Source organism: Kryptolebias marmoratus, linkage group LG12, assembly GCF_001649575.2.
Source record: "Kryptolebias marmoratus isolate JLee-2015 linkage group LG12, ASM164957v2, whole genome shotgun sequence".
Lineage (NCBI taxonomy): Eukaryota > Metazoa > Chordata > Actinopteri > Cyprinodontiformes > Rivulidae > Kryptolebias > Kryptolebias marmoratus.
The window spans coordinates 13,065,831-13,092,921 of NC_051441.1; the positions used below are offsets into that span (position 1 = coordinate 13,065,831).

Below are 27,091 nucleotides of genomic sequence, written 5' to 3' on the forward strand. Positions count from 1 at the left end.
TATTTGAACAGGAAATATGCAATTTCAGCGATTTTGACTGTAAAAATGCGATTTGGACCATAAAAATGTTCGAAAATTACTCATACATAAAGATAAGTGGACAAATATTAATATTAATTTTATGTTATGATTTTTTTTTTTCTTGTCATGATGACAGGGGAGGCTCTGCCTCACCTGCCTCCCCTGACCGCACGTCCCTGGTCTACTGCTTCAGGCATCCACATACTGTAGATCTTCTGTATTTACACAGATTATCACTGCTCCTTTTATGACTTATTGGTGGTTTCGGTCAATGAGCATCCACAATGCCACTAATTCACACACACACACACACACACTATCCTCAGACTCACACACAGCTGGTTTGTGGCCTCTTTTATTGCTGGATACCACATTTCAGCCTCCAGCTTCACGCTCATCCATCCATAAGAAGTGTTTACAGTTTTTATACAGCGTGAAGATGGAAACCCAATAATTCCTTCACATCTTGAGCACTTAGTTCATGTAAATATTGTCTCCGACTTTGTTTTCTATGGGTTAATGTATGAATCTTTATAAATCGTTTTTGCCACTTTTGATGTTAGCCATGGAGTCATGTTTGTTTGTTGAGGGTCTGACAGAGGTTTGCATCAAAATGTGCAGTGGGTCGGTGGAGGAGCGGGTTCAGCAAGGGGCGGAGTGCTCTACATGCATACAACCATTGAATTATTCAGCTTTATGAATCATTGAGTCATGCCACTCCTTTTTAGGCCTTCGCCACAGACTCTGTGAACATCTGACAGAGAAGGAAAAGCAACAGAGAACGGTGTGGACACTTCTCATCTCTACAGATGCAAAGGATTGTTATTTTTTAAACATACTTTACTGAAACCATCATTTTTAGTCACATTGCATTTTAAATTATTGAGTATTTCTGGTGGTAATTTATTCTCCCTTTCTGAAGAAGGTTATTAACAGTTAATTACTTAACCCTTCAAGTTAAGCAGTTGTTCTCTGCTTCCCTGTGGTTTCAAGTTTCCGAAACATCACAAAAATCAGGCTCTCATTTGGCTAGCCATTAGCCTATCATGGACAAGACCTACCATTAATGAAAGACATGACTTTGAGTCATAGTTCATCTATTGTAGATTACATCTTTTTTTTTTGTCCTCCACTTTACTAATTTTTTTTAAGTGTACACTTCATAACACAGTCAGATTTGACAGAAAAAGCAGCCAAAGTTCAACTAAAAACTTTAAGAAAACTTGATGAAATCTTGTTCTAGACCACTTTGAAAACCCGACAATAAATCTGGATCCCAAAGCCAAGTCAGAGGTAGTTTAAAACTTGAACACGGTATGTTTGGGTCTGTGGTGCTCTCCATGGTGCTGAAATATCTGTGGCACTGAAAAAGACTATCTATCTATCTATCTATCTATCTATCTATCTATCTATCTATCTATCTATCTATCTATCTATCTATCTATCTATCTATCTATCTATCTATCTATCTATCTATCTATCTATCTATCTATCTATCTATCTATCTATCTATCTATCTATCTATCTATCTATCTATCTATCTATCTATCTATCTATCTATCTATCTATCTATCTATCTATCTATCTATCTATCTATCATGTCCTTGTGGAGGGGGTCACTCTCACCTCACGACCGGAAGCTTTCTTCTTTTTTTTAAGCGGGCACAACGTAAAACGATCCTATTCCGACATATCAGATAGTCGTTTAAGGTCGCGCTGTAATTATCGATCCGCGCGTGTCAGGTTTCCTCCCTGCCGCTCAGTCTGTTTTTCCAGAGGTGCGCGGTCGCCCTTAAAATGATCCGTATTCTGCACCATCACCGTCCATTCACAGAGGCGGCTATTTGTGGAGTCAATCAATTATTATGGGATGCGTATAATGAGAGAATGAGATGATGATGATGATGATGTGGACGCGTCAAGAAACCTTAATAAACCAGAGGTGTTTGACTAAAAATGGCACCCCTTCCCCAGTTTTTTTTTTCTCACTTAGAAATTGGCAGCTTTTGTGTTATTCCAAGAAAAAAAGCACTGCAGTTTTCTGTCCTTCTACATATACGTCACCTTCCTGCGTTGAAAGATTTGTGATGCAGCGCAGAGCATCGTGCTTGGTGTTTTGGATGAAATAATAATAACAATTATTATTATTATTATAAAAACTGAAGCCTGGAGGAGAGTTAGGCGAAGAAGATCCTCGACTCAGTTTCGCAGGAAGGGAGGGAGAGGAGAAGCTCTCCTCCTCGTCCATTAATTTCCAAACGTCTGTTGCTAAGAATAGCCCCCCTCTCTCCTCCTCTCCCTCTCTCTCCTCCACCTTCCCCTTTTAACAAACAGACTTTTGCGCGCTCTCACTTTGACGCTCATTTTACGACACGTGCGCGCGCAGTCATTGTCAGCTTGCGTTGCAGCATCTGGTTCTCAATATAAATAACTCCACTTATTTTTTTTACAGAATGCACGTTCTTTTTTTTAAATGATCATGTTTGGGAGGGGCAGACATTGAGAAATTGAGCCTCGCGGAGGTTCTGAACGTCCGAATAAAACTGGGTGTGGTTGGAATAGAAGAGAAACAGGCGTTAAACTGTGCGTCCAGCCGTGCCACGCACACACACACACGCACGCACGCGAGCACGTCTAGAAGTTGCACGAGCTTCCGTGCGTCATGAGCACCCAATCCATTCATTTGATGCATAGATCCAGAGCTTAAAATTTAAAGGAAACAGTCCCTTTCATTTTCCTCCCATCCATCCGTCCGTCCGTTTGTCCCTCTCCTCCTCCTCCTCCTCCTCCCCCTCCTCCCCTAGGGGGCTGCTGGATGTGGAGTAAGGAGGCCGTGAGGAACGCACCATACTCCAATGAGAAAGGAAGAGAGAGAGAGAGAGAGAGAGAGAGAGAGAGAGAGAGAGAGAGAGGGAGAAGACGCTTTCTCCCCCTGCCAGGACATTTGGGCTCCTCGGTGCGGACCGAAGGTGGAGACGTTTCGGGGCGGGGATGGTGAGGGACTTTCTCGGCTCTGCTGCGCCTCGAATCCAAGCTCACGATGAGAGGCTGTAAGGCGGCGGAGAAGCGACCGTCATCATCAGCATCATTATTATAGCTTCGCCGTCCTTTTCTTTTTTATTCCTCTCCCCCTCCTCCTTCTCCTCCTCCTCCTCCTCCTCCAGCCTCCTCCGCTCCTGGATTGTTGCCGCGAAGGTGAAGGATTGAAGACGATGGAAGGATGCGAGTAAATTAAAAAAGAAGAAGGGAAAATAAAAAGAGAAATGCTCCAAGGATGACACCGACGTTTGGATGGAAAACGGTATTTTTACATATATATTTATCCCCACCCAGTCTTTCTATTTTTTCCTCATTTTAATTTTAGTGGAGATTATTAAAATGAGACTCTTGAATTCCAAACGGGAGGATTTTGCTGCTCTCTGTCAGCGCGCGCTCCTACAGCAGCTGTAGCCACATTCTGCTGCCACACTCTGTATCAAACATTGCGGATGTTCCTAAATAAATAAATAATTGTAGCTCTTGCTTATTCTTTTTCCATCCAGATTCACAAGCTGTTACTGAGGCCTGGATTTCTCATTTATTTATTGTTCTTTTTATATAATTTTTCCTTATACTAATTGTCATCTCCCTGCTTCTTCTTAAAAGACATGAATCGTTTGGAAAGGTGCAGGGACATCTGGTGCGCTCTGATCCAAGCATGCAGAACATGAAAGATTCATTTTAACTCCCCATGATTTCATGTTTTTTGGGGGAGGGGGGTGCGATTTCTGCTTCATATGGACTGAGACACCCCTACAGTGCAAGCAGGCTGCCGAGCGGACCACACGTTTAATTTCCTCACACCACAGTTGGCCGCTGGCAGATACATGGGCGTCCTCGTCTGCTGAAAACCAAGAGGCTGTATTTGTGGTAGAGACTGGGGGCTCCATCAGCAGCTTTTTACAAACACGTCCGGATCCAGATGAGATGTAATGTTGTGTGGCCACACAGCTGAGCACTGGTCTCCTTCTTCTCCGCTGCTTCGTGAAGATTGGCGTCCAAGATCGGCGGCCACGGAATGGCGCGGTTCGGAGATGAGGTGCCGGCCAGGTACGGCGGCGTCGGCGGCGGCGGCGGAGGGGGCCCCGGCGGAATGGGGCCCGGGGGCCGCGGTGGCAGCAGGCAAGGTGGACCCCACGGACACGGGCACGGCGCGCACGGTGCGCACGGCCACGGACCACCACACGGAGGGCCCGGGGCACAGAGGATGTACAAGCAGTCCATGGCGCAGAGGGCCCGGACCATGGCCCTCTATAACCCCATCCCCGTGCGCCAGAACTGCTTCACTGTCAACCGCTCGCTGTTTATCTTCAGCGAGGACAACTTCGTGAGGAAATATGCCAAAAAGATCACCGAATGGCCATATCCTTTACCTGCTGCCGTGCAAGGAGTATAAATGTAGGCCCGCAGGTGAGTCTGATGTAGAATAGCTCCCCTTTTTACCCACATGATGTGCTGCAGGCTTTGCATTACATAACAAAGGTGTAACAAGCAGATCCATTAGTGAGGAATGGAGAAAATGCTGGCTGTGCAGTGTTTAGTTAATTAGGAGGAAGGAGGGGTTGATTCACCATCAAGCTTTTTTGTGTGTAATTTCATGTCAAACTCGCGCGGGACTTGCTTGATGTAACTGGCACTGTGAGGTGTGTGTAGTGATTGTGTGATGGGGAGGGGGTGTCTAGGGGGCGCCGCTGGTTGCTGATGTCAGCATGTGCAGCAGGCCCCACGCCTTTTCCAGGGAAACAGGAGGAGGAGAAGGTGTGTGTGTGTGTGTGTGTGTGTGTGTGTGTGGGGGGGGGTAGGAGAAATAAGCACACACAATATGTGTGTTGTGTTTGCTGTAATGCACACACCCAAACACACACACACACACTCCTATCAGCCTGATGCAGGTGTCTTTATAGATATGGCTTGACTGGGATGTATCTGTGTGTATCAGCTTGTGCATTGACACAGAATTTTTACACCCCAACCCCTCTCTCTCCACATTTCGAGGCTTCTGCATTTAATCACACAAGATGCAGGTGTCACTGAATGAATGTGTCATCATTTCCGAGTGTGCAAGAGTGTCATTTTTCCCCGTGCATTTAAAAAAAAAAACCATAAACCTGCACAATTTGCACAATTCTTGAGAGAAACAGCAGGACTTTCATCTCCGTCGTTTGTGTGCATGCATACTAAAAAAGCTGAAATGATTTTCTCCGTGGATGTTAATGACAAGAGGGGAAATTGGAGTAATGAATGTATTGAGCTCCACTGACATAACTGCACACGCTAATTAGCCTCCTCTGGTGAAACACGGGACCTAATTGGTGCCTTTGGATCATGTCACCATGTAAAGGACACATGTGTTGGTGAGAGAAAACAAGATTGTGCAGGAAATCGGATCCCAATAAAAGGTTTCATTTTAATTATGTACATTAGTCTCGGAAAATGTAAATCAAGAATGAGAGGCGTGCTTTAAATGCACAGTTGCAGTTTGAATAAACTCTGGTGATTCAAACACTGGTAAAGTAGGGCGTTTCTGCAAGTTTTGTTTGGGAGTTTGGAAATGTAGATATAAAAACACAATCAAGATTAAAGCCTTCTATGCCAGAGCTTTAGAATAAGATCATCTAAAGTTGAAACAAACAACAACAACTTTATAACCTTAAAAGTAAAATTGTGTCCAATCTCATGGGATACTGTGATATCTCGTGATCTTGCATGATATGTGTTGGAGATGACTTTCAGCTACTACCACACCAAATTTTGCCTCAGTATCTGTAAAATTCACTAAGGTATAGCCATTTTAGTACAGATTAAGGTTGATTCGCTGTAAAAAAAAAAAAACAATCTCTAAAACTCTGTCTCATTACTCAGATATTTAACGAAAAGAAAGAGTTTTGGGAATCCAAACTGATCTAAAACAGGAAAAGTTTAGAACTGATTTCATGTCGGACAGTGAATACAGTCTGGTTTCACCTGTACATCTACAACTAATGAACATTCGGAGTTAACCCTTCTCAAAATGTCCGCCACAGCTATTTCACTTTAGCAATCACATAATTAGTTGTACTTCAGTCAGTTTTACAGAAATTAGACTAAAGTTTGCTTTGGTAGTAGCTGAGAGTCATCCTTAACACATATTCTTAGAGCTAACACATCAAGTTCTTGCACAAAATCGTGCATAACATCATCTACAAGGTTTGACAAAAAAAGAGACATTTCTCATTGTTTCTTTGATACTATCAAATATAGGGTCATGTTAGTATTGAATTTTAATTAAAAAAATGGATTCATCTGTTTAATTCTACACCTAATCCAGTAAGTACAGTCACCGTACCCTGTGCGTCCGATCACGTGTGACTTTGTCTAGGAAAGCATGGTGAACTTATCAAACGAGTCAAAAGGTTTCAATATTAAAGCTAATTTAAATTTTTATAACCTGGTTCAATCACCGTTTAAAATAAAACTTAATGCATTGCACCTTCCATAATAATAAGTATGACATTTATTAGTGCAGATTTATTATTATCTGCCAAAACAACACCTAATTGTCCCTCTAATTGATTTCTGTATCAAATGTGCAAACAGCCAGAGTCACTTGAGGATTTGTAGATAGTTTGTTTGAAATGACCATATAAATTGTAATGTCGTCTGACATTATGTGGCCTGCATAACAGATCCAACTAGGATGCTGAGAAACCAGCTGATTTGTTTTAGTTGTTTAAACCAAACTCAGCTAGGACAAATGAGAATTAAGCAAAAATAAACTTAACTGCAGAGAAATGTGGTTCAAAATCTTATTTCACATGGTCATAAAGCAGAGAAAATTCATCCAGGAGAAGTAATAAAGGTTTATGATCAACACTCATTATCAGTCTTTTGTTACTTTTAACTCACTACTTTTTAAAATCAATGTATGTCAACATTTTCCCTATTATATCATAAACTTTAATTAGACACGAAGCGTTAAAAATAAATATTACAATATGGCACCTGGCATTCCTACGAACAGCATCAGATAAAAATCCCTCACTGAGAGAAGATTTGGTTACTGGGAAAATTTCAAACTTCATCTTTTTTATGTTGAAAAAAAGATGAAGTTTGTCTCAGTCCTTCGAATACTTGATTTTGAAAGTGATTTTTTTTATTACTTTTTGAAGGTTCTGTCTGCCATCTGTTCTTAACTGGCCAGCACTGAAGTAACTCAAGCTTTGTAAAGAGGTTTAGAAACTTTAGAACAATAATATCAGTATTATTGGCTGATTTCAGCGGTTTTGTTGATTTGGTAGATTTAGCGCTCACTAAATTGATAATTAAAGGAAGATTGAATATTTAATCTCTGACATTCACATTTAAATACAGCACAATAGGCAAGGTTTTGGTAGATTATTTAAAACTGTTATGTAAAGCTTAAAAAAGCAGAATGTAAAAGAAAATAAATGGTATCAAAGAGAGCCTAAGTGTGTAGTCAAAAGCTTTACCAAATCAAAAATAGTTTTCTTCATTTAACATTAAAATATAATATAATTAAGATGGCATTTAAGTCCACATGGCATGACTAACTTTTTGTTTTGATGAAAATTTACAATGTTGCGTCCCTCTGTCATATAAGCTTGGTTTTAACAGCTTACTTTATCCATTGGTTAGACAGGTTTATATCCCCTCAGACCAGCACAGTTTGTGAAATGTCACTAAAAATGATTAGTTATTTACTGCTCTGCTCAAAGGAATCAAATCAAAGAGAAGGATGCCTCCCAGCCAAAGGTTAGTGTAACTGGCTGTCATGTAGTGTTGAACATGATACTGCAGAGGAACTGCTAATAAGATGCTCCGAAACTAGATAATGCAACCAACAAGGAAATGTTGAAACTAAATGAGTTATAATGTCAGATGCTTAAAATGAAATCCCCTGTCCTTTTAGATGCCTTACTGACTTTTGACTCCATGTGTCTGACTGATTTAATCAATGCCGACGGGAGAAAACCTTTCATGTTTTTTTGCACATGTTTACAATTTTGATCTTTGCTGGCCACTGGATGTAATCTCTTTGTAATGTACACACTCACACACCATGCAACCTCACACAAACACACTGCATGTTCACCATATGGTGTTGTCTGCGTCATCAGCATGCACTTAAGTGCTTTTTCCCCTGATGCTGTAAATGGAAAGGAAGTCGATATAAGTTCTATCTATAGACTCACTGAGCGCAATATGAAATACAAAACAAACGTCTTGAGCCACCCCTCATTTCCTCATGTTTTAGGTTGCAAGGGTTCAGACTTTTAGTAGTTTTCCATGTTTCCCCAAGGTCTTTGTCTGCTTTGTTACTTGCTTCTTATCCAGTTATTGTTCCAGACTTATTTGAAACTTTCTGCTTTTGGTTGTTGTTCCTAAGCTGCTTAACTCTGACCTATGAATTATTCATTGAAAAAGGTCACATAGTTCAACAGATAGAACAGATACCTTTGTGAATGAAGACTAAGAACCATGCACAAACCTGCAATTTGTTACAATTTCTTCAGCTTAATCTACAAAAAAGGCCAAAGATAACCTTTTAGCACGGACCTGAGTGATGCATCATCCTTCAGCTGATCCATCTCCTTTATGGTGGATATCTGGAAATCATTCTGAATGAGGAGAAGCAAGGAGAAAAAACATTAATCACAAACCTTTCGTTCATAAGTCCCGACCTAAAAAATGCCTCTAATTTAAGTGAATAAAAATAACCAATTTTATTTTGTGCATTAGAAAGAAAAAGAAGAATGGGAAAGCAAGGCTGTTTTTACACGGTGATCCATTTTAAAAAGTTACATTTAATGATTTATTCTTATTAACGATTCTCATTTTGATATTTGTGATTATAATTCGTTTTGCCACAATCAGAAATCCTTCAGCAGTATGTATCTTTCAGAATCCTCACATGTTTTCTTGACTCTGTTGCTGTAACAATTATGCTGCTCTATAAAGTTGATAGGTTGAAAGATGTCGAAGATAAATCACTAAACTAATAAAAGAAAAAAGGTAAAATTACACATCCAATGTTACTGCAGCACCATAGACAGGACTGTGTGAATATCATTAGAGACTATAGTTATTTGGTGGATATTACAGTTTCATCATTAGGGATCAAGAAACTAGCCTTATCAATCAATGTCCAACAATCTAAATTAACTGTCCCCTGTCCTAGTTGGTGACACTGTAATTTCACCTCCCAATATCTTGAGGCAAGAAAAGTTAGCAGATTGAGTTCCTAAACTGGCACCCAACAAACGCCTCACAGACAATAGTCAAATCTCTCACTTTGTGAAATGTGAAAGGGAAACCCACAACTGAGACAAAAGACCAAAACAGAAAAAATGATCATTGGTGGTTTTAAGATATGTGGTAAATCAGTGATCTTCACTGCAGACTTTGTTTGTGGCGTTTTCTTTTGAACCCATCTGCACTTATTATTTAAATCTACCAGTCAGCCACTAACACGCTGCTCGTTTTTAATTTAACCTTCCGTTAAGACTGTCAACATTGAGAATATTTATATACTAACACTTCTGCCTGGTTGAGTCCAGGTCCCCAAGACACAACAAAAAAGCAGTCACAAGTTAACAATGCTGATATGAACTCACTGAGATTCTGTCACCCTGACCACATCTGAAAAGCTAGTATCTCACTAAGCTGTGACTGCAAGGAGACTAATTTCCAACAGCATTAGCGACAGACTTTCTAAAATGTTTCGCAATGCTCACAAAGGTTCTCATTCTCACAATTTTGTGTCCCTCGCAACTGGTCTGCAACTATTGTAGCCCATAAAAGTGAGATAAGTAGAGCTGGGTCCAGTTCAGTTCAGTATTGGTATATGACCCCAATGCTGAAACCATGAATGGATTTAATTTTGGACTAAAACCACCTATTCATCCGCAGGCTCTGCTGTCTACCTTTGTTTCAGATTTTATCTTGTGACAATGTTAATCTACAAATGACAATCAATTGTCATAAAGCTGCATAATTAGTCATTAAAATATGTAGAGTCGTCCCAAATATATTAATGTATTCATCAGAATTCCTAAAGTTTAGTCATAAAGACGGAACTTGTCTCATGAACCTGTATGGCTGCTGCTAAGTGAGCCATCCACTAGCTTAGCATCCCCGTCTTTAACAATATTTCAGTGTTAAAAGAAAAAAAAAGCAAGCCAGCAACTAGTAATGTGTGTAATGAAAGCATTCGGATAGGCAGACATTGTGTCGAATTGTACAGTATTATTTACTGGGAAGAAAACTCCACATAACCATCATTCTCAGCTTTCCAAAGGAGATAAAGGGCTCACCAAAAATATGCTTTTTCATTTGAAAGAGCAGTCAACCACCAATTATGATGAAAAATAATTGATTTGGAAATATTGGCAGCCAGTTGGGAAACTTTGAGCCAAGCCAAGCTAGATACTGCTCTAGAAATACAAGCAGTCATTACAACTAGAAATGCTAATCAGCATTAAAAGATGTTAAGTTTAGGGGTGGTTGTCTTGTTCTAATAGTTTAAAGGCAGATATGTTTTCTTATTCCTCCAAATGCCGAAAAAAAAAACCAAAAAACGTAATTTTTCACTGCATTAGATACAAGCAGCTATTTTGAGCCATTCATTTTGCATAAGGCTCTTGAATAATTTGTTATAAAGCACAACAAGTCAGAAACTAATGCCAGCGACTATGTTACCTGTGTATTTATCTATGAGTCAACCTATGTTAACGAGTTAAGAAAGATGTGACTCAGAGATAATCAACACGAGTCCTGAGCTGTGAAAAAGCTGCCACATGTGTCTGCAAACTTGAACTTGTGCAGGACGTCAGACTTGCAGCCCACACACAGAAATCACGTCTGAGATCCTTTCAATCTGTTCATTTGTGACTGGGTCCCCGGAAAATTGTTCAGGTCTTGAGACAAAAAGGTAAAAGGCTGTGGATCCTGTTAAAAAAAAAAAAAAAAACTAATAAAATGTTAAGTAAAAGGTAGGAACAGAAAAGAACGGGGGACTTTCAGTAAGAAAGATTATGGAGAAGGATATGATGATGAGAAATAATGGAGAGACTGCTCCTTCCTCCCGCCAAATGAATATTTTAAGACGTGAAAGAGGCAAACACTGAGGTATGATTTTGTGACTTAGACAAACATTGATCTGTTTTTTTAAAACCCATAATTTCCTCGAAGAACAAACTGTGCAAACCTTTTGCCCATTCCTGCCTGCCTGTCTCTGTCAGTCTTTTGATTGATGAGAAGTGAGATTTTGTCATCTCTCATTTTTCACCACTATTACTTTTTCTCTTCCACTCTAGTGATATATATATATATATATATATATATATATATATGTGTGTGTGTGTGTGTGTGTGCGTGTATATGTGCCTTTATTAGTAACAGAAATTTAAAGCATTTCGATAAAATTTTAGGGATGATTTGCAACGATGCAAAATTTGCTATGTTAAGCATGTTCCCAATATTTTTCTTTCTCTCGCTCTTGCTGTGTGTGTGTGTGTGTGTGTGTGTTCTTTGGTCTCAATACAATACTCACCTTGTAACTTTGACTGTCTGGTAATAAATGTGTGAACTGATCCGTATCTTGAGCCCCTACAGGCAGACTCTGCATTGACGTTTGCATGCACACATGACACAAACAAGAAAACCTAATCTTTCGAAATATCTTTTTTCTTCGTTTAGAGTCGCTTTAAGTTGGTATTAAATGTTTTAGACAGTCTTCTTACAAAGGTAGAGAAAGAAGTCTTTTATAGTTGTAAGAAATCTGCAACTTCATTCTCAGTTTATTTTTGTTTATCTCCTGTTTTTCATTAATGTTGCCAGGTTGAATTGATTTCTTCGTCCAGATTTTACCAAATTGTGCTGAAAAGAACATGCACAGTGTTACTCATTCACTGTAGTTTAGCTTTATCACTATATTTTTGTACATGCACATACCTGCTTTAAATATTACTGTATTCAACTTCACAAAACACAATAATAACAGACAAGTGAATATCCAAACACCAGAAAAACAAACAAGAAAACATTAAACAAACATTTAATTTTATTTTTTTAAGTCCATCTTGCTGATTCTAACTTTTTTATTTCTAAGAGCTAAAACCAAAAAGGTTATTTTATTCCCTCCTATAAAAACATAATTATAAATCCATAATAAACACTGAAAATTTAATAAAAAAGACACTTTATGAATGCCTGTCCCTGCCTGCTTGTCTCACCGTTATAAAACTTGTATCTCCAGTTTGAGAAACCTTTTGAAAATAAATTTAAACTGTAGCTCACCATCAAGTGGGATGGCAATAATGTGCTCTGTATGTACTTATCAGAAAAATTTAAATCAGTGAATGTGATCACATGATGTACGCTTTATGCTTTGTTAAAAAAACAGGCAGGTGTGATGCTGAAATGATTTTAGAGGAAACTGTAAAGTTAGTATTTCACAAAGCTGATAAAAAACAATTGCACTTGGAATCATTGATTTGGCACATGCTTCATGTTTGCATACGTATGTAACGGCAACTAAATTGCGATATTCACGCAACATTCCTGTAAACAAAATGGAATTTTTTTGTTGTCAAAATTTAGTCATTGACTGTTTTTTTGCCTCCAGTCAGTCACAATTTAATTTCATAGGTCGCCAAACACACAGTTGCATTTTCTGACTCGCCAAAGCTAAACTGAGAAGGGTTCCAGACGCCCCGATGATAAATTTCCTGCTCAGATTTTGTAAAAACGTTCAGAATTCCAGCGATACGAGATCTGCCGTGGGTATTTTACTTCATAGGTAAACAAAAGACACAAGGGCTGACAGCTGGGACATCTGGAATTTGGATCTCTCTCAGACAGAGAAGCAACAATAACATTTGTGTTTCCTAGTTATCTTTGTGGCAAAAGCGGGGCAAACAGACATTATCTTCCCAGACGAGCAGGTTTTCTTAACACTGGTAGGCATTCCGACTCTAAGGATGTTTCTCTGGGGCACCGCGGCCTTGATTACCCAAAACACAGATATTTATGACACTTCAGCATCAAATTTATCCCCAACAGTGGCAGCCCAGTAAGATACAGGCTTAAGCTTTGTCTTCTTAGCTGGTGAAGCAGCACTTTCATGCCAAACATGCACTGGCTGTGATGTGATTGTCTGTGCCACGGCGCACACGATGTAAACAATCCTGAAGCTCATGTGAGTAAATCAGACCGGTTCAAATTTACCAGCCTGTCACCCGTCATGGCCGTTCGTGCTGAAAACCCCCCAGTTCGAGTCAATGATAAATGCATCATGAGTCGTTATTTTTTTTTAATATGCTGCTAATGGATGCTGCTGTAATATACAGTATGATGGAAATAAAGCTTACATTAAAACACAGATTGATGCATTTTTTCATCTTTGGCATCCATCGTGATAGAGATTTTGGAATCAGAAAGTGCAATAGAAATCAGCCTCTGCCCACTGCAGTCAAATCTCACGTGTGCAGATGTTTTACACAACATTTAGCTAATTTGATATGACCTTCTGCATCACTGCATCATTGTGAACAAAGTAATGCCATTGAGATATGTTTTGAAACCCTTTTTTATGACGGGACAAACTGTATTTGTTCAAATCTGAAGCATTCAACTGACAGAATGCAGTCTAAAGATTACATTTGCTGTTTAAGTCATGCAAACATAGTTAGATACACTTGTTTTTTTACGCTTATATTCCGTCCTCTCTTGATTTTCCTCTTGTCTCCTAACTCTCTGCTCTGGCTCTGCTGAATAATTCAGTTTCAGGCTAGTTTGAACGAGTTAGGTGTGTGCGTGCGTGTGTGTCTGGGAAATGTGTCTCTGCGAGTGTGTGCGAGAGAGGGGTGCAGTGACGTGGGGAAGAACTATTTTTGGGATTTGGATACGTGAAGAGAGAGAAAATAGAGGGAGAGTGTCTATGATGGATTGATTTTTTTTTTTTGTGCTTGTGTTTTTTTTTTTGTTGCTGTTGTTTTTGTCACGTGTTGCAGCTGTTAGTAGACAGACCCCGTTGGAAGCCTGCACTCTACCTGCAGGGCGTGCTGGCACGCTCTCAAACTCAACTCCGCTCGTTCGACACACACAGATACACATTGGCAGTGCAAAGCAAGTGAGTAAGCAGTGTTCAATAAGCCAGTACTGTCAAGTATACAAACACTTCATATTAACACAGTGCCCACGTTCCTGAACATACAGCTTTTGTGAAAACAGGTCACATGCTGCTAGGACACACACACACACACACACACCCCACAGCACAAACCACTGTCAGCATCTTGTACAAAGTGACAGCTTGGCTGTATGTGGGGGGATGGGGGTGGTGTAGAGCTGAGACAGAGATCAGAGTTTGAGGAAGAATTGGTCAGAAAAACCAAAACCCATGATGGTTAGTGGTCTACCATTTTGCCTGTTAGCTGTCAGTATTTTAGCCTTTTGGAAACCTGAACTAAAGGTGTTGAGCTGGTGAGTTAAAGTACTATACTGTAAAAAAAAACCTTTTACCTCCAAAGAGTCAGATTGTTAAATAGTTTTGAGCTGTGTTCCTTTGGGATTTATGAATGTTTTTCTTTCGACTTTTGCTGCTTTTTCACTCACCATCAGTCCAGTTTCTGACCATTTTTGGAGGAATGTTTTGTTGTTTGTTAAGCCATTAAACTGGGACCTATAAAAATACCAAAGATAGCACATTTTGACACATAAAATATTTTACAACCAACAGGGTCATTCCTAAAGCACTATTAGCTGGAAACCTGGCATACACTAGATAATCAACTAAAAGATGGTGCATGTTTTAAGCATGTCAGGTCTTTGCTGGATTTTTATTTTTTTTAAATACATAATTTCCAGTTACTATCCATCTGCCAAATATAAATATATATATTTATCACTTCTCCACTGTTCCTATATTTTAAGCTTACAATATGCTGCCATGGCTGGGTGTACAGACTGGAAAATTGATTTAAAAAAAAGCTGCCAAAATCAAAAGAAAAACTTTGAAAGACCTTCAGAAACCACAAAGCACTACTGATCAAGACCACTTTAAAAATTAAAAGCAAGCTCAGCTCCTTGAGAATAAAAAAATAAAGAATTTAGGCATGGTTTAACTCTTGGGTTCTCTGTTTTTTGTGTTAATGTGGAGCTTTTTTAAAAAGCATTACTAACATGCCAATCATCATCTACAAGTTTAGCCTTATCAAGGGCTGAGCAGATATTAAAACAAAACACTTTCTCTCCTAAAAGTTAAGCCTTTTGGAACGTGAGTCACTTCTGGCTCTATTTTTATTTCTTTCTGGTTTTTTTTACATAACCAGCAGTAAGCGTCACTATCAGGAACGTTTTCAGGGGCAGTATCTGAAAAGTGAAATTAAGCTCTGGCCACAATTCAGAAAATTCTATTCAAATTTTGTCTTACAAGAATAAAAATGGAGCACTTCAACCATGCCCCTTATCTGTATGGCTTCAGATTATCAAAATAATTAGTTCGGTCTCATCCTCACTGCTTAATCCCATTCATCTGATCAAATCAGAGCTTCTTAGGCAGAAGTGACAAGAAAGTAAAGTAATTATTTCAGCTGCTCTGCCGCTGCTCCATAATGTAACAGGGCGCCGCAAGAGAGGGAGAGGGAAGGACGGAGGAGAAATGGAAATAAAACTCAGAGTAAGGGAAGTTACGATAGCAACTTTCTGCTCATTTTGTTGTTTTCTTCCTAAAAACAAATCAGAACTTTTAAAAGTGAACTTTTTTATTCAATATCTCTCTGGCTTTTAATCTTTAGCTGGACTACTTTCCTAAACACTATGTTGTTAACATGAGATGAACCTTGTTTCTGATAACTGCTCTGGCTCGAGATGATGCGTCCTGTTTAAGATGATGCTTGTTTAGAAGAGAGGAAAAATGAGTCACTGGGTTGTAATTACTTTAGAACAAGCTTTCTCGCCGTCTAACTTATTGCACTGTCATGTATTTACTGGCAAGACGTCTTATAGTTGGCCTAGGGTGGTAGCTCGCTAAGCTGTGACTAATGGAGACTAGCTGGTGACTCAAAATTGCAAGAAACCAGGCAAATTTTCTGTAGCAGACTCACTGAATTGTGTCTGTAACCAGTGAGCCATGCCGCTGTGTTTCGAGAGGCCAGTTTTTGAAAGTCACAGCAGGTTTTTGTCTGCAACGCTTGCAAAAGTGTACTCTAGGCAGTGCACATTATTTCATGCCCATCTTCCACATCTTATTGCCCTCGGCCCACTTTGTATTGGCAACTGCCCCCATGTTTATGATTTAATTCACTGCAGTACAATTTTAGAATGAAATTGGCAGATTTGTACCAGATTTTTAAAAATAATTATTGTTTATCATCAAAGTGGTTTTTAGACCTGGTCATATGAGACACTAGCCTCGGATGTTTTCCGTCATCCAGAGAGCTCTCATGTAGGTGTCAAAATAAAGCTCTGGCACTCTGAGTTTAGCTAAACTAAATAGAGAAGGGTTTGATATGTCCGTGTCGGCTCTGTGACTATTTTGAGAGAAAAGCTGTTGTTCTTTTTTTAACATGTCCAAAATTCAAGCAATAAAGCTTCAAGCTTCTGTGTCTCATGCAAGGAAATTGAGATCCCCCACAAATGTTTTGGGACATTTTGGAGACTCCCTTGTGAAGAACTACCCTTACCCTTTCAGCACAGTTTTCCCCCTTTTTATCTGTTTATCCATTCATTTTTACCTTATCCCTCCCACTCTTTTCTCCTCCCACTCATCTCCACATCCCTTCTCACCCAAGTCACCATCTTTATCTTCCACTATGACTCCTTTTGAATCACATTCTTACCAAGACAAGAACCCCTATTCTGAGTCGTCATCTACACCACACTGAATATTTTTAAAAGCAGAGATTTTCTGCTGCGTTTGCACCTCCTGCCCACACACAAACAGAGTTTTTGGTGAAGGAAACTGAGATTTTATCTAAAAATAAAGTTTTCCACTGGGGAGATTTAAAAGAAACTCAGTGGACTCCATTTTTGATTAAATGATGATGAAGCAGTTTACTTTGCATATCCCTCTATTACTTTGTGTGCCTAGAAACTATAACAACAATGGAGCTGTTTGGACTTTTTTTTCTACATTTGTTTCACTTAATCCTGATCCTTTTGTGTTAAACTTTGATTGTGTTAAAATGATTGTGTTTAAGGCAAAAAAAATGAAGAAAAATATAACAGAAATACAAAACTGTGAGTAAAAGACCAGTAAAAATCCTTAAAGGCATACTGGTCATGAACTTCGAATTGGTCAGAATATTTAAGTAGACAGGGGCCAAACCGATGGCAAAATGTTGTCTTTATCCATCAGTGGACAAGAGAGCACAAGCCAGTGTATCTCTCATGTCAATCCTAAGCCTGGGTAAATGGTGAGGGTTGTGTCAGGAAAGGCATCCGGTGTAAAACACTTTTGCCAAAACAACATGTGAGTTCATCTCAGCGACACCATATCGTATCGGTCGAGGCCCGGGTTAACAATGACCGCCACCGGTCCTGTTGACAGACAGGGTGCCAGCAGAAATTGTGCTACTGTTAGTGGAAGACCACGAGGAGGAAAACATTCCAGAAGACAGAGGGACAAGAGGAAAGTCAAGACTGTAGGACTGAGGGCAGCAACTTTATGGATGCAGTTAGAGAGGACATGGAGGTAGATGGACTGAGGACAGAGGACACAGAAGACAGAGTTAGTTGGAGGAAAATGACTCGCTGTGGTGACCCCTGAAAAAGGAACAGCTGAAAGAAAAAGAAGAAGGCCGTGTTAAGGTTTTTGTTTTACTCTGTCTTTTTATCCATCATCCTGAACATCAACAATAAGTTTACGCATTGTGCCAACAAAGAAAAGGATTAATTTCCTTTTATTTTTCTTTAAATAAAAAAGTTACAAAATAACATTAGTAAAAGCACACCTTACTTCCGTTCTGAGCACTGTTTTCATATTCGGCCCCACCATCTGTACATATAAGCACATGTCGAACCTATAAACAGCTTTGAAGAACAAAATAAATCTCATCACAACATTGTGTAATTCTCTTGCTTTATTTTTCATTCAGCTTTTCTTTGCTCTTCGGTTCTGCCCGTCTTTCCTCCCCATTGTTGATTTCCTCTCCCTGCTTGGTCTTTCTTCCACCTTTCTCTTTTAATCCTCATCACTCACTCACATTTCTTCTACTTTCACTCTCTCTTTTCTTTTAACAATCCATATATCCACCTCCTTCTATCCAACCATTTTTTTTCATACCCTCTCAAACACTGGTGTTTGTGTGCTTGTGTGTTTGCTGACACGGCATATCTCTCTCCGCCTCTCTGTTCGATACCGAATGGAGAGGGCGTCATACAGCGATGACTGATGGACAGGCTCGGTATACGAAAGGTGGACTAGGGAGTGTCAGAGGAATTCATAAAAAAAAGAGAAATAAAAGCTGAAGAATCAAAAAAAGAGATTGAGACAAAGAAGCATCTAGGTGTGGCAGTAAGTGAGGGAGGAAAGTGACAGAAATGTATCAGACATATAAGCCATGGCTTTACTGATGAGGAGAGAATGTACTTTAGGACAGAAAGAGGCCATAAAGACAATACAGAGGCTTAACAGACAAGGTTAATAAAAGGCCAATAGAAGTGTGTCTATATATGTGCACCAGATGGATCCATTAGTGTACTCTTTTCTCTGCAAGGCACATCCTTCTACAGCTGAATTTCATCCTCACTTCAGTGTACAAAAAATGCATACAGACAAACAAACAACAATCCAAAACATGTATTTGAGAAACTTCAAGAGAGTAAACAAATAAAAAAAAGACAGACTGAAAAGTGTAATGGTTTTAATGAAACTCTCAGAAAGTAATCCTTGGATTAAATAACAAGCTTTTAGAGTCAACCTTTATTCAAGATGACCACCATAGCTAATGTATCTTATTCAGCACAAAAATGGCTAGAAGTTAGTCAAATTTACAGATACTGAGCTAAGATTTAATGTGGTAGTAGCTGAGAGTCATTGACAACACATACTCCTGGTATTAATACTCCTTTAGATTACTGATAACGTCGTTTACAAAGTTTGATCAAAACAGCTATATTTTTGTTCCTTCATCATTAGATGATCTCAGTTTAAAACTCTGTCTGGCATGAAAGTCGGCAGGCAGTATGTGTTCCTGTAAGGAATGCTAGGCCTTTCATTTTATTTCAGAAGTGGCTCCATTTAACAATTTAGAAAGGAGGAAGAGGAGATTCATTATTGAAGCAAAGTATGACTCATCAGTTCCTTTGAGCTTGGTGTCTCTCTGTACATGTATTATCGCGCGTGTGCTCATCGGGCCTCACATCCAAAAGTTTGGGTGTCAGACTTTGTCCTCACGAGGAGATGATGAACGAATTCATAAGCATCAGTTTAATTTGTAGATTTTTGTAAGGGGAGTGATTTACATGAGATTTGAGCCCTGTTCCTAAAGTCTTTGTTAGAATAAAAGAGATTGAATTTTAAAGCTTCATAGATACATTTTTTTAGATTTAAACAAAACGTTTTCTCAGAGTTTTACAGAAAACATTTACACAACCCTGATCCAACATTAAAACAAGTCATCTAAACCAGTGAGGGTAAAATAGGACATTTAGGCAGCAGTGAATGGAATAAGGTTCAGAAATTCATTATATGAAAAGTTCAGCTCTGTTAAAGTGGAGTTCTTTGAAAAGGTTGTAAACAATAATTGTCTTACCTGTTGTAGATAGTTCTTTTAATGGGCTCAGTTTAGAAAATAGTTCAATTCTAGCTGAATCGACAAGCTACAATCTCAATAAAACCTGTTTCTGTTTGTAAAATCCATAAGAGGACACAAGCAGGAGCATTGAGCTGAAAAAGAGGACTGTTTTTACAACAGGACACTGAGTCTAAACACACCCCAGAATAAGCATACCTGCAGAAGTGCAAGTCTTAGTTTTTGCTTTCGTTCCCAAGGTTTTCCTTGACTTTGTAAAAGAAAAAAATAACGTATAGTCTTTTAGACAGCATGTCTTTGATCATAATAGGTGCGAAAGGTGGGTGTTAAAGACCACAATACCTGTTTGCGTTAGACCCTTTTGACTTTTTAATATTTTGAAACCGTAAACAACAAAAATATGTCAAAAAGGAAAAATGCCAATATTACAAAAGTGGGTAATAATTTTATTAAGGAATTGAGAAAATTAAATTCTCTCTACATCCAGATTTTTTTCATTTATAAAAGGAGCATTTGTGTGTGTGTGTGTGTGTGTGTTTGGTCTTTTGTTTGTATTTTTTATGATATGACATCGAACTTTTGTCTCTGCCGATATTTCACTTACATTTTTAGTTTTAAATATTAGGAAGATTACACACCATCTGGAAACGCAACACAAAGTGTACCAGATGAATGTTAGATAGTCAAAATCCAGCAATTGGGGTTTTTTTTACATTTTAAAAGCAGCACAAGGTACCTACAACACTCTCACACACATTTGTCCTTGTGTCCCCATGTCTTTATATTAGTCTTTCTCTTTTTTGTCCCTCCTCTTTTCAGTCTCACTGCCTAAAACACACACACACACATACATACATATGCACACATACCCACATTCATACACACATATAGCTTGGGGCAAGGAGGCTAATTGAGTGGTGCCTTGGGTGTTCTCGTAATGTGGGCCTCTTAGGAGTAGTCAAACACATCCCAAATACCTACAACATGACATACACAAATCTTTGGTTTAGGCTATACCACACTGTTTTTTGATTGATCTGAACTTGCTAAAAGAGGTTGACCATCGGCGTTCTCACTGAACATATTGGCGTGTCTGTGGAACAGTTTTAAGCATGCAGATATAGGATGTACTGTATGTGTCTATAAATAGCTTCCCCTTCCGTTCTGTCTCTGTACCATTCATTGTCCCCTCCCCCATCCAGTACCAAGGTACTGGCTGCTCCCAAAGGAAGCAAGCAAATGGGGAGTAGGTAAAGAAGAGGAGAAGAGGACAGAATGATCAGCGAACAAGCAAAACATCGACAACCTCAGTTCCGAAAAAGTTATGGCATTCAGGACAGGGCCATGTTTACCACCGTAAAGCTTTCCTTTTTCTTTGAACAACAGTCTGTAAATGTCTAGGATCTGAGGAGAGCAGCTTCTGGAGGTTTTGGACGGCAATGTTGTCCCATTCTTGTCTGATGTAGAATTCTAGTTGTTCAACAATCCTGGGTCTTCATGTGCCAAATGTTTTCTACTGGTTAGAGGTCTGGACTACAAGCAGGCTATATCAGCACCCGGACTCATTAACTGTAAAGTCACACTGTTGTAATGGATGCAGTCTGTGGTTTAGTAATACCTTGCTGAAATATGCAGCCATTTGTCCTTAGAGTTCAGAGACTGACTGTAGATAACGGGATAGTCAAAGTTTTAAAACATTTCCATTGAGAAACACATTTCTGAAAATGTTCCACTATTTTGAGACAGTTTTTCACAGACTGGTGAACCTCTGCCCATCTTTACTTCTGAGAGATTCATCCTCTCTAAAATGCTCTTTTTATACCCAGTTCTCTTAATGACCTGTTGCCATTTAACCTAATTAGTTGCAAAATGTTCCTCCATCTGTGTCTTAACCATGCTACTTACTTTTACAGCTCTAAGTCACTCTTTCTTCACTTTAAATATAACTAGATTCTTTACACCTTTAATAAGAAAGGCACACTGGTCTAAAATAAGTTCCGCTTGTGAGAAAAGACTGAGACAAATGCATTAAGACGAGAACCAGGCTGTTAGATGTACATGGAGCCAAATAGTGATGTCACATTAAAGCTCACTCAGTGTCCAGGCGCTCTGTCACGCTCTGCCACTTTAGTAAAGCCTATGTCTACGTGTTTGTTTTGTTTGTCCGCGTGGGAGACGTGTTACCAGAAAATACACTTAGCAGAACATATTTAACTGACTCATAACGATGGCTTGTGGGTGTATGTGTGTCTTTTTGTGTGTGTAAACAGGCAGCAGTGGCAACGAGAGGCGAGACAGCGGCTCATTTGAGCTACAGCCTCGCTGTTTGTTTGACTCAGTCAGTGAATTTAGATTAAACGTGCATTTTCCTTTTTTTTCTAAATCCTTATTATGCAAGAAGAAATTGATCTTAATTGTTACTTGAAGGAATAGTTCAGTTCTTTTGATGTGGGCTCCTGTGCAAAAGCTATGAACAATTAATATCTTACCTGTTGTAGATCACTTTTTGATTATGTTGACTGCATGGTTTTTGAGCTAATATAATATACATTTGTACAAACTTGATAAAATTAGTTGGACTAAGCAATCTTAACTTTATTTAATAGTTAAATTTAGTTTAGGGGAAAAAAAGCTTGAGATAACTTACTAAAAGTTGTGTATTAATTTGCTTAAATGTTTAGAACTTGGTACTAGAAGAACTTAATGGAGTCAAAGCAATGAGGCAATTAGACTGAGTTACAGTAAGTTGAGTCAACAGATCTTTTTTTTTACAATGAAGGGCTATCAACAACAGCTGAGTTATTAATTTTTCATAACCTTTGCACAGAACCCTGCTTCAGAAGATCTGAACTATGCCTTTAAGAATGTTTGTCTCGTTCAGAAACTTGAAAATAAATGGAAAAAAAATGCTCCATTGTTGGTGCTTTTTTGTCTTTTTTTACAGCACTAGGTAAAATGAGCCTGCTCAAAACAGGCTGCTTAGTCAGTGTTTCTTAAAAACTCTATCAAAAATCTATTTTTTTTTTTTTTCAGAAAGTCAGATTCTCGTACCAAAAACTGTTGTGCAGTGAACGAGATATGCAAAAGCAGCACAAACTCTTTGCTTTTAAAAATATCCAGAGTGGTGTAGACAAGATCTTATTTTGCTAGCATATTTTTGTATATAAACTGAACAAATGCTTCAATAGATGTGAAACTGTGAAATGCATTTTAAGCAGACTGAGTGTTTTTAATTGACATTGCAAATCATAACTGATCTAAATTTTTGGCCATGCTTTTATTTTTACAGTAATAATGTGGTCTTATATGCACTACACACTTCATTAAATCAAATCCTAATATTTAGGATTTTATTTAGGGGGTCCATCCATCCATCCATCCATCCATCCATCCATCCATCCATCCATCCATTTTCTTTACCTGCTTCTCCATTCCGGGTCACGGGGAGCTGGTGCCTATCTGTGTCATGATTATGTACCAAATATTTATTTATTTTAAGATTTATATTTGTCATTGTGTATAAAAAACTGAAAAGATATGTTCCTTAACTGATCCTCCTCACTCCGTTTGAGTGGATGATTCTTGCCACCATCATTGCCAACTGTATCGTCCTGGCTCTGGAGCAACATTTACCTGATGGAGACAAGACGCCGCTGTCTGAACGGCTGGTGAGTTCAACCGAGAACAGGTTTGCTGCAGGTTAACGTGATAAAATGTTGTTTTTGTAGTTCCATGTAAATATATCATGCAAAAGTTAGACACAGATTTGTAAAAATGTTAAGTCTTTTAAACAAAGTTTAATCTATCGTTCTATATCCCCTCTACCTTGGTGTTCCCCTCTCCTCCTCTGCTTGGTCTCCAACTCACTCCTCAGGATGATACAGAGCCATACTTCATTGGGATCTTCTGCTTTGAGTCTGGAATAAAGATCCTAGCACTTGGTTTTGCCTTCCACAAGAACTCGTACCTGAGAAATGGATGGAACGTCATGGACTTTGTGGTGGTGCTCACAGGGTAGGTGGCAAGCGCACAAACACATTCATCACACGAAAACCCAATGTAGCTGCACGCTTTTCCCGCAGCTTCATGTGTCCTACATTTGCAAAAAGCTTTGTTAAAGTTTTTTTGTCACATTGCTTTCTGTGTGTGCGTGAGTGTGTCCTTTCACCCGCTCCTCCGCTCTGTACAATGGACCCCATTCTGGGCGAGGCAGCAGTCGGATCACAGAGTTGAGCTGCAGGCAGCCAGCCGCCCGGGTGGTGAACAAATGTCACCTCGGTGTACACTGACACACGACGGGGGTGGGAGGCACAGATGGAGCAGGCTTCAGTGAGGAGGAATCGTGAAAAAGATTACACATGTTGCCCACCAAGTAGAGAAGTAGAGACAGAGGAACAACACGGATGAAGGGGAAAACAATGGGAGCAAACAAAGAAAAGAAAAATAACCAATTTTACATGCAAAGGCCAGTGGCTAAAATTTGAGAAGATTCAAGAATAAATGTACAATTTTAAATACAGATAATTATTTTGCAATACCTTTTATAATATATATGTATATGTATAAATTATAGCCATGGGAAAAGAAAATGGCTAAGATTAAATGACAGAAATATGAAGAGGGGGTTGATTTGAAAGATAGAACCTAAAATTTGGTTTTGTAGTAACTGAGTCCGATCTCCAACACATCTTCTGATCGCTAAGAGATTGAACAAGTTTAAAATGTTTAAAATGTTGTAATCAGCAATTTGGTGTCAACTCTGTCTGTCTGTTACCAAAATATCACAGAAACCACATGATGGATTTAAAAGAAACCTCCAGAAAATAATGATTAGATGTACATCTACAACTGATTGACTTTTGGAGTCAACCCAATTGAAGATGGCTACCACAGCTAATCTACATTAGCCAACAAAAATTAGCTATAACTTTGTCACATTTGCAGATACTGAGCTAATATTGGATGTGGTAGTAGCTGAGTCATCCACAATTCATACTATGGTCCTGGATTCTTCTGAATTAACTAGGTTTTTCTGTTGACGTCAACATTTTAGGAAATTTCCGAAGCATAAAACTGATCGGCCGAGGCAAATGTTAGCACTGCTAAAGTGCTACAGAATTCATTTGGATTTGATAACATTTTAAACTATTCGAATACAGATATTGTCTGTTAAAATCAGAAAGTCATTCATTGCGTGTGCTCCATGTAATGTTTGTGTGGAATATGGTCCAGTCTATATTTCTGAATGCATGAATGCATGAGGGGATTTCATGAGTCACATAAACCTTGTGTGCATCTTTGCTGACAGAGCATGAGTAGAAGGAGTGATTGCCCCCCACCCCCCTTTCTGCCCACCATATTTTATCTCTTGCTCGCACACAGACACATAAACACAAACACGCGCTGAGAGACGACTCAGTCTGGCAGTGAGTTCTTCTGCTTTAATAAGAGCAATCATGACACCAAACTCCTCTCGGCATGGCGCAGCAGAGTGACTGTAAGAGAGGTGAGAGGACCAGTGTCAGAAGAGAGACAGCAGAAAGTGAAGAGAGAGGAGGAAGGAGGAATGGAGCTTTCAGTAAAGGCAATATCCAACATGATGCCACATTTACCTTCAAAGGAACAAGTTATAAATATCAAAATATTCACCACCTCATAATTTTGAGGTTTTTTCAAGTCTCACTCATCTTGTAGCAAAGTTATGGTGTCTATAACTATATACAAAAATTTAGTCTGGTAATGTGAAACTAATGATGTAAAATTTTGCAGAAATCACCATCAGATTATTTTCTAGGTTAGAGTTGTTTAAGACAACATCGACTGCCAAGACTAGACATTAGCTCGTCAGTCTAGTCAGAATAAAAATCTATTTGTCAAGTTCCAAAAACAAACAAAAAGACAGTGATTAAGGTGAATATGCTGCAGCTCATACCGGTTGGGTACATTAGGGCACGTTCCCATGATACTTTATAAATTGACAGAAGCAAATACATCCTATTCTCACACACACTCAACACACACATTTGTTGTTGTGCTTTGTTGTCTTTTTTTTTCTGGCAATTCTCTGCTCTTTGAAGATGAAAAGCTACTTGGCCTTTCTTTCCAGCTTTGGTAGAAACCTTTGATAACATACCGTCCAGTGTTCGCACACGCACATGGATAAGTGCCCACTCCCCTTATTGCACGTGCACACACAAACGTATTTCCATTTCAAACATTCCTTTCCATTTGCTACTTAGCCTTTGTGCACTTTCAGGTGCTCTTTTCCAACATGCAAATGCTTGAATGACACCTTACATGTCTGAGGAAGACACGTTCTTTGCTCTGTAGTGGTTGTGAATGTCAGTTTGTTTGCGTGCGCCCGTTCTGTCTGTTGACCTATATGTTGCAGTAAACTGCTGGAGTGGTTTGGCACGGGGAAAAGGCTATTGTTTCTAATTTCCAATATTGATTATTAGTTCAATTACCTTTGGTTTATAGCCATTCTTGTCTTGTAAAATCCCCTCAGCTGTCCCTTCCTGACACACAGATCCAAAAAAAAATGCAATAGGCTGTTTGTCAGTGTTTTACTGAAATGACTAGAAATTAAACAAAAAATTTTCTAAATCTGTTTGGATTAAAAGGATGTCAAGAATGACGGATTCTTACATCAAATTGTATCTATATATGCCTCCAGTTCCAATAACTTCAGCAGTTTGTCTAGCTTTTTATAACTTTAAGGGGACCTTATTGGGAGGAAAAGCGTGGCGCAATCACAAATCTGTTCAGAACTACAAGGAGTTCAGAGTCACCAGCCAGTCTGATCCACGTCTGTTGACTGTGTGAGGAAACGGAAAACCTGGAAAACATTTCTTGCTGTCATTTGACCGTATTGCAATTTGCACCTCTGAGCTGCCCTTAAGGAATTTGTCTTTTAGTTTAAAATAGTCTTGAGGCCTGTGTGAATATTTAGTCCCTGCAGCTCTAACATTAAATGTTGTGTAGGGCATCGTAGAGATATCCTCTTCATTGTAATACCTGCTGCTGTCATCATCTAAATTTGACCCTGTTGGACTTCAGGTGTGCTGTGATGCTTCATTAAACTCGTTTACATTTAAATATTGTAGCAACAAATGCAAATCCTTGACTATTCGGACAGCTTTTCGTGTCCAGTTTAAAAAATTGAGAGAAAATTTAGGATCATACTCACACATTAAACACAAAATGCTTCAATTATAGGAAGAGGGCAGTGGAAAGGCATTTTGAAAGCTTGGAGAAAAGATGAAGTGGTCTAG

At 39.0% G+C, this 27,091-nt stretch overlaps 2 protein-coding genes across 19 annotated transcripts in view; both read left to right on the forward strand.

Annotated features, from left to right (window-relative positions):
* mapk8ip3 (mitogen-activated protein kinase 8 interacting protein 3) overlaps positions 1-27,091 on the forward strand; it is a gene marked incomplete in the record, with an annotated part of 1,049,817 nt that overhangs the window by 496,600 nt on the left and 526,126 nt on the right.
* The window catches only part of cacna1aa (calcium channel, voltage-dependent, P/Q type, alpha 1A subunit, a), a 92,330-nt gene continuing 68,206 nt past the window's right edge, over positions 2,968-27,091 (forward strand). For 17 of the 18 annotated variants that reach the window (XM_017421893.2, XM_017421896.2, XM_017421891.2 and 14 more), the window contains exons 1-3: positions 3,550-4,422; positions 23,380-23,485; positions 23,692-23,831. In XM_017421893.2, coding sequence (XP_017277382.1) covers positions 4,079-4,422; positions 23,380-23,485; positions 23,692-23,831 — 590 coding nt within the window. In that variant the 5' untranslated portion in view covers positions 3,550-4,078. Of the gene's footprint in view, positions 3,323-3,549; positions 4,423-23,379; positions 23,486-23,691; positions 23,832-27,091 lie in introns of those variants that run through there. The other variant, XM_017421883.2, reaches the window with a different exon arrangement.